The sequence below is a fragment of the Otolemur garnettii genome, unplaced genomic scaffold (genome assembly GCF_000181295.1).
Source record: "Otolemur garnettii isolate 467f Iridium unplaced genomic scaffold, OtoGar3 scaffold00039, whole genome shotgun sequence".
In the NCBI taxonomy this organism is placed as follows: Eukaryota; Metazoa; Chordata; class Mammalia; order Primates; family Galagidae; genus Otolemur; species Otolemur garnettii.
The window spans coordinates 5149138-5158020 of record NW_003852434.1 but is presented as its reverse complement, the minus strand read 5'-3'; the positions used below and the strand labels follow the sequence as shown (position 1 = coordinate 5158020).

The 8883-nt window shown below is 36.7% G+C and overlaps 1 protein-coding gene across 1 annotated transcript in view; it reads right to left on the bottom strand.

Annotated features, from left to right (window-relative positions):
* WDFY3 (WD repeat and FYVE domain containing 3) overlaps positions 1–8883 on the bottom strand; it is a 290805-nt gene that overhangs the window by 160099 nt on the left and 121823 nt on the right. Inside the window, exon 5 of the mRNA XM_023513344.1 lies at positions 2180–2289. Coding sequence (XP_023369112.1) covers positions 2180–2289 — 110 coding nt within the window. The remainder of the gene's footprint in view (positions 1–2179; positions 2290–8883) is intronic.

The following is an 8883-nucleotide window of genomic DNA, read 5'->3' as shown; positions in this document are numbered from 1 at the left end:
TAAGATCCTCATTTCACAAACAAAGCAACTGAGGCCCATTACTTCCATACCCTACTTTGGGGAGGGAGCTGGTTACGTGGTCTACAGCGTATATGCTCAAAAGCCTACAAGAGGGTCTCGCATTCTAGTCTGACTTCTATTTTGCTGGCAATGGAGACCCAATGTAATGTCACAGACAGAAAAGGTAATAGAACCAGATTTCAGAAAATTAGCTGGTGGTAGTACAGACCATAAATTAAATACAGAGAGTCAGAAGACAAGGATAACTAGTAAACTAACACAAAACCCCCCTCTGAGACGTGGGGCCTGAACTGATGCAGTAGCAGGGTGATGGAGTGGAGAGAACCTCAGGAACGAGCTTTTCTGAAGGATTGCTACATCTGTCCCCTTTCTACCTACCCAGTATCATTTTCTCCCTCAAATGCACTAAGCCCTATTCTCTACCCACCTACGATGTATTATTTCTTGACATACCATGTTGTCATATACCTAAGTGTCTCTAACTTTCCTTAATTAATTTCTCATCGTCCATCCCACCCTCACCTTTAAAGTGTTTACTCTCGCATTTCTACCTTCATAGCAATACAGACACATTACTGAATTTTATGGTCCAGTTTTTCTCTGCTTCTTCACTGTCATCTACGAGTTGAGTCAGGCACATTTTAGTCATCTCTCTGTATCATCGCTGCCACCAGAAAATGACACTCAAAAAAGGCAGCTCAAAACACTAAATTTGTTTTTTATTTCTTACTTTTTTTTCATTGAGCCCACCCTTTTGAAGAACAAATCTTCTTTTTAAAAGTAGGTTTTCCCAGTTAAAATACTATTAGCTATCTTTTCCTATTAAGAGAAAGGTTATGATTTTTCATTTTCATCTTACATCAATAAATTTAAAGTATAACTTGGCATCTAAATTTGTAATTTTTAAGTGATTAAGAGTCTACAGAAAATACAAAATGTAGAAATATTACAATTAAAAGTTATTGCTATTAAATATTTAAATATAGTAAATATTTAAATAATAAAATTGTAATAGTATATAAAGACATGCTATTCTAAAATAAATTTCGGTGTAACAACATAGAGTCATTTATAGTTACCATAAACAGCAAACAGAATTGGGATTTTTGTCAGTTGCGGGGCAATCAGACACATGAAAACATGGTCTACTTGAGGATCACCTGAGGGCCCTTAGGGTGACCAACCATCTCCAACCTAGCACTGAGTTATTCCTGAGATGTAGAACTATATGTAAGTTCCAGGAAAACCAGGAGAAGTTAGTCATGCTAATTCCCTGAATGAAAAAAGAAAGTAAAAAACAAATAAACAAATAAAAACAAACAAGAAGAAGAAAATGGACCATTCCAAAGAAAAAATCCAAGTGCTCATTACTTTGGACTAGTGACTAGTTTCAGAATATGAGTACTCAGAGTCACCTTTGTAAGTCTTATTATTAAATGATGTTTTTGGAAGTCTGCTGTAATTTAAACAGAGAGTCCCAAGATTGGAATGAACATGGATAGGTTATTATACTCTGAATTTTAGAAGGCTGAATAAACCTCCTTTATTCCCAAAATATCAAACATCAAAAATCAGATATCCAATGAGTAATTGCTAATTAATGAGTACACACAACAAGTATCATGACAGATACTAAAGCTAATTTAGAGGATATAAAAAGCAATCTCCAGCATAAATCAAATGAGAAGGGAATATATATTATCCTGATATTGCCATACAAATGTAAAACTATTTTCCATGCCTTTTATGCCTTCTTAGATAAGTTATCTTAAATGAATATTTTTTTTCTAAGCCAGAGTTTCCCTAACCTGTGTTACAAAGATGCCATGACGGGCCTGATGGATCTAGAGCTCCTGGCTTCTTGCTTCCACCCTAAGTGGTCCATCTCTTTGCCCAGCTAGCTGTACAAACTGTATCAGGTTCTAAATGTATTACGATATAAAAAGATGGGAAACACTTCTCTAGGCCATGCATTTCCTCAAAAGTAAAGTGCATAAAATACCAAGTTCCTAATGGAGATGTTATAAGCATAAAATGATGTTTAAGATAGTCAACAGAACACAAATGATTACCATAATCTCATTTGGGTATAGTAACAAAATCCCCAAGAAGTTACGAAAAGGAGGTGAGTTAACACATGTGAAAACTAAAGACTTACCTGACCAGAGGATGCTAACAAATTAATTGTTGTCAGAAGCATCCAGCCTCTACTGGCTTCTTCACTCTGATTGATCTCCAGGAATTGGACTATGGCCCGACTTGCAGCCTCTACAACACCAAAGGGAATCCCAATAAATGGGGGGTAAAGTCACCTTTAAAGAGGTTCTTTCTTAAAACCTACCAAGGAAACACTGGTACCAACGTTTACACACTTCATATTAGCACCATATATACATATATATGGGCAAATTTCTAAAATAAGTAATGTTTTAATAGTATATATAAATCTTTGTATGATTAATACAGAAATGTAGATAGAATTCAACCTTTATATTTTAGAGAAAGCTGTATCATGAACCAATGAAAAAGACTCATGGACAAGGTGAAGCTTGAGCTAAAATTTCCTGGATAGGGGACTTGTCCGGGAGGTGGAGCAACCAGGATGCAGGAAGAAGAGAAGTATTAAAACCAAAGAGTGGCGGGGCGGCGCCTGTGGCTCAAAAGGGTAGGGCGCCGGCCCCATATGCCGGAGGTGGCGGGTACAAACCCAGCCCTGGCCAAAAAAAAGAAAGTAAAACCAAAGAGTGGCTAGAGAAATGGGCCTGCATGTACAGTGTGTATGTACACCACAGCAAAGAACTATAGTGACACTAGCTTAACAACCCAGAAGAGTGGAAGTTGACAAGCAGAGTCTAGTAACACCACTAGTGATAAAAAAGTGTTAGAAAGGAGGGCAAGCTATAGGCTATATATATTTGGCTCTTTGGGGAAGGGAGCAAATGTAGTTTCTTGGGCAAGGTAGATGATGAAAGGATTATCCCAAGACTATTAATTTAGTAGTAATGTGTATGACACACTGGAAGGCCAAAGAAACTGACCAGAAGGAAACAGAAGGAAGAGACTGCCTCAGTGACACACAGAGAACAGCCTGAGCAACCAACAGCAGGCACAGAGCATTCGTGAGGTCTGTAAGACAGACATCCATGCACCTGCAGGCTCAGAAGACGCTTTCAAAGTAATTTACTTTTTAGAGAAATGAAAAAATGGAGAAATCTCTAAACCTGCACTTAATTTCATCAGCACATTTTACCAATTTTTACATTAATATATGAGGGGAATTAAAATTGTCAGTCTAATCTGTTCACTATAAACTGAACTGTTTACTAATGTATTAACACACTTCATAAAGAAGCAAGAAGGTGGATGGAAGAGGATTTAGATTACTTTAGATGTATTTTTCCTTAGATTTAATACAATAAAGATGAAAATGTTTTATCAGATTACTGAACATAGAACTGACAAATGATTCTGTGCCGGACATGTTTCGGCTTTATACAGCTCTAGTCAAAGGAACATTTAACAACAAAAAAATTTAAACAGCTTCTTTTTATTGAGTCAACTATGTATCAAGCACTATTTTAAGTACTTGTGGGTTTAACTCACTTAATCTTTACAAAAATTCTATGAGCTGTTTTTTTATTAATTTACTCCTCATTATGGTAAAGTTGAAAAATGAAGAGAATAAGTAATTTGCTTATGGTCACAAAGCCAGTCAATGAATTCATATCTGAACTCATACTCAAATCCAGGCTGGCTAGTGATTAAAGATAGTGACTGAAAAAATTAACTGGAACCAGGTACGGTAGAACGCACCTGTAGTCTCAGCTACTCCGGGGGCTGAATGAGGCAGAAGGATCACTTGAGTCCTAAAGTTTTGGCCAGCTTGGACAACAAAGAGGGATACTATTTATAAAAAGTGTAATAATAATAATACTATGGGAACAATAATAATAATTATTTTTTTACTGGAAAAGAGGGAATCGAACGAAAACCTGGTTTATTTCCAACAGTCAGCATCTCCTAAGAGTTAAATCACCCCATTCCTATGTTACTCTTCATCAGCCGCCCTCACTGCCAATCTCCAGTAACTAGCATATCCCCTGGCACTTGGTGGGCACCCAACAAGTCTCTGCTACGTGAGTCAGCCTAACTGGATGAGAAGAGTGATAGCAACAGAAGGACAGACTGAGTTCAGCTTTCTAACAAACACGAAGGGGTCTGGACTAGTACAGATAGAGGAGGCCTGTTTGTTTTGAAATGGGGAGTGACACAAAGGAAGCAGTGTCGAAGGCTGACTAAATTAGAGGAGAAAAAATAAGAGAATACCACTGAGAAAACGACTTTAGCAACTGTGGTTTGAGATCATTAGTAGAAACTGACTCACAAATATTTCTCACAAGACTACAAAATACCCAACAATTTGCCAAAGGCTATGTAAAAGGAGCCCCTTTCCTTGACAGCAATTAAATACCCAGGTAAGGAAGATACTACTTCTCAGCTGGCTAAAACGCTCAGCCATTCCTAGACTTCTTCACAAGGTTAAACTTTTGTTTTAAATTGTACAGTTTTAATGTCATAATTCAGTATCTTTAAGAAACAATTTGCAGTTTTCAAATTGACTGTTTCAGTTAAATCAATGTAATGAAATTTTACTTTATAAAAAACATTTATTTGGAAAAGATCTAGTCAATACCACCTGTGTTTCTCACAGAGGGAGAAAAACAGATTTTGAGGAACGATTCCTATTTAAGAGAAGAGGCGAAACAAAGTTATCTTCCTGGTACAGAAGTAGAACCACACAGATAAGCCACATTTTGAATGAATTTGGATTCCATTCATATTATTTAGCCCTATCAATGGAAAAAGAAAATGGGCAAATATGTATTTCCACTGTTGATTAAATCATCAGAGACCAACAGAGGACACTAGCGTCTGGGTCTGAAGCAGCTATAGTTACCTGATCAAGGATGGGCACTTACACTTCAAATGGGTGGTTTCTTAATGTTTTAGTTAACAATGAACAGTAAGGAATTCCTCAAAGTTGAAAAAAGATAAACAATGGATAAAAAGCCAATGTTCTATTTGTCATTAAACATTCTAGCATGTTTAGTGGGGTGTAGTGCTCATTAAACAAGGTAATACATGTGGAAATAAACTGAAAAAGAACAAGATGATCTAATGAGTAACACGTACCCTTTAACCTCTTTGCCAACAGTAACAGTTACTCTTTTTGAGAAAGTAGAGATCTTAAGTTTATCAGTAATAATGTAAAATTATGTTATCTGCCTTTGAGGTACCTGCTCCTTCAGATAAAGAGGTCTGGACAGGGCTGTGGTTGAATGACATGGAAGAGATCCCAGCCTCCACTGACGGACACACACTGCCTCTGCATGTCAACTGCTTTCAGAGGAACCATTTTACCCCCATCTGCCCACAGGCCATCATTTAGACTACCTCAAAGGGATCTCCCAGTTTCTATTCTTTTTTTTTTTTTTTTTTTAAGACAGAGCCTCAAGCTATCCCCCTGGGTAGAGTGCCATGGCATCACAGCTCACAGCAACCTCCAACTTCTGGGCTCAAGCGGGTCTCCTGCCTCAGCCTCCCAAGTAGCTGGGACCACAGGCACCCGCCACAATGCCTGGCCATTTTTTTTTTTTTTTTGGTTGCAGCCATCATTGTTCTTTGGTGGGCCCAGGCTGGGGATTCGAACCCGCCACCTTAGGTGTATGTGGCTGGCGCCTTAGCCACCTAAGCCACAGGCGCCGAGCCCCAGTTTCGATTCTAAATGAGGAAAGCAGCTCATCTTAAACTACATAACATTTAGTGCTATCTTTAAAGCATTACATATTATTCTAGGAAGTAATTTTAAATAAAACCTTCTTAAATCACATAGTTTCTTAAAACTCTGGGGGAGAGGAAGCCCACTACTAGTCACTTGCGTTAGGCTCTATTTACTTAAATAATATTTATCAAATACAAACTTAAATGATAATTTAACTTATGGTTATGAGTTAACAAAAATAACATAGGTGTCGATCATTTTATTTCATGCTTTACCTCACACTGCATTTCAATACATACAGTTAGAATGAAAAACACAGAAATAGAGTTAGTAGTGCTTGTAGTTAGATTGAATAAGTAAAAAATGTACACTACCATGAAAAAATACAAGTGAATTCAATTACACAGCATTCAAATCAGAATACAAAACTTGTTAATAAGTGTAATACAACAATTTTTCCATTGCAAAGTCATTTAAAACATATGTCATTTTCAAATTAATGCTTCAGGATGACAGTGGAACATGCCGATAGTATTATTACACTTATTTCATAAATGAAGACACGAAGCCCTAAACACTCTTGATCCTTCAAAGAAAAAAAAAAAGAAATGAAAGAAAAAAAAATCTACAGGTTAGTCAGAAAAACAGTATTAGAACTCACAGCTTCCATGCTTTTCTCATTGACAATACATAACCACACCTTGGGGATGAAATTACCTGAGGGTGTTGTGGCTTTGAAATCCTTGGGGGACAGCAGTGCACACTGTTTTTCTGTTTAAGAAAAAAAGGCTGGTTGTCTAACTGGGGATGCACTACATTCTACCAAGCCCGCCATATGAGTACTGTGGTCACCATCATTCAGCCTGTCCATCACTGGCTGGCTGCCACTGAGCTTGACAGGGGCATCTGAATGTAGCAAAGTCATTAATAACGGAAGATACTATTTTTTTAGAGACATGGGAATTTTCTGCTTCACTGATATAAATCAACCATGTCCTGCTTAGAATTAAGCAGAATGTGCATGGCTGAACTTAACAAATCACTAGAAGAGATGGGGGAAAATCTGTACCCTGTACACTCTACGCCCACGTTAACTATGTGTTCTCAAATTAGTTGAGAGTCACCACATACTATTTAAAAATCCACATGGAGGCAACAATCAAAAGAGAATTACAGGAGAGAGTGAGAGGAGGAGACTGAAGCTGCCCTGATGTGGACCAAGTGAGTCCACGCACCCATTCTGTATCTTGCAATTCCCTACAAGTTTTCCATTCTGACTAACTTCTGGTAAATTTCAACAGGAGATCTGCAGGTGAACATGGTTCCTACTGAGATTAGAGTTCATGCTGGAAGTAATCTGATAAAAAGACTTTATATGGGAGTGGTGATTAGGTAACACCCCAAACAAGGCTTCCTCACCAAATCCAGGGGGGTCCTGGAAAAATAATCTTGCTTTAGTGTATAACAAATACAGCCAACTTTCACAGGGATTAATAGAAATGCTGTCTCACTTTTTTTTTTTTAAGAAAAGTTACATGAATGTAAATTATGACAATATTCCTTTCAATGGTTAACTTCCTATAAAAGAAAAGCTTGTATGAGGAACATAAAATAGCCAAGAGGTCAACTCAAGTCTGCTCACAAGAGAAGAAAAATAATTTTGGTTGACGTCTGGAGGCTGTAAATAAGGAGCTCCTGTTCAAGGGTACAAAGTTTCAAGATAGAATGGTTCTAGAGATGTGCTGTGCACCTTGATGAGGAAAGCAGCTCATCTTAAACTACATAACATTTAGTGCTATCTTTAAAGCATTACATATTATGAGAGTTAACAACACCATATACTTAAAATTTGTGTGGTTTTTAAACCACAATAAAAATAAATGAGAAAAATGAGATAGGTAAGAGTTTGTACTTAGATCATAAAAATCTAGAATCTGAGCTGTACTTAGCTCATAAAAATCTAGAATTTAATTTTTAACTAGAAATATCAAAAGGTCAAAAAATCTCTATGCAAGTATCTTTAATAACAATACTGACCAAAAGAATTTTCCAATATTCAAGACTAAAAATGAAAGAACGAAATCAGGATTCCCACAGACACAGTTTTTTAAGGCAGACTGAAAAGATGCTCTAGAATTATGTGCATCTCCCTTAAACATCAGGAAAGCCTACCTCTTCTAACAGTACTGCTAAGGTATTTAAAACAAAACAAAAGCCAATTTGATTCAACAATAATTCATGGACTACCTAATGTGTGACAAGCATTTTTTTAGGTGCTAGTGATACAGGGGGAAAATACAACAGACAATAAAATTAATTAAGTAAATAAACAAGATACTTTCAGTTGACTATTCCAGGCAACTGAGGAGATACCAACCGGTGTGAGCGTAGAGGACAGAGACCTACTGGAACCAGGGCGCTTCAGAAAGACTGCCCACGAGGAAACGTACACAAACTAAACTGAATCTCACAGGATTCTAAAGTTAATGTGCTTCACAAGTTTAAAAACAAAAATTTTATGGAATTATGTGACATGAAAAAAATGTATCCTAAAACTTCCTGGGTAATAAGGTGTCAGGGATAGGGGAGAGCGGCTGAAGAGCACACAGGACTGTATTATTTTTGCAACTTCCTGTAATTGGATAATTATTTCAAAATTAACAGTAAAATAGTAGTTGTGTAACTCTTACCATTAAATAACAATGAGATATCTTCTATACTACTTAAGAGATCTTTCATTGCATGTAATATCACAGAGAGAACTGGGTAAACGAACCTCCAGGGTAGCAAAATGTCTTTTTACAAACATGTAGATTAGGTATTTAAAAAGAAACCAAACAGAGAAGCAGTTATAAATAAACTTCTGGTAATTTTTTTCTAATCTATCACTCAGGAAAGAAAATGCAATTATATGTGACAGAGATTTCTCTTCAAATCACTGCTTAAGCTAAAAACATATAAATCTTATCACTTCCACAAGAGTAAAGATAAAAAAGGATACAATCCTATTTTAGTTGAAGAGCGAAGACAGAGATAGAAACCTTAAAAATATCTTATCACCTTTCAATGGGCTTGTTTCT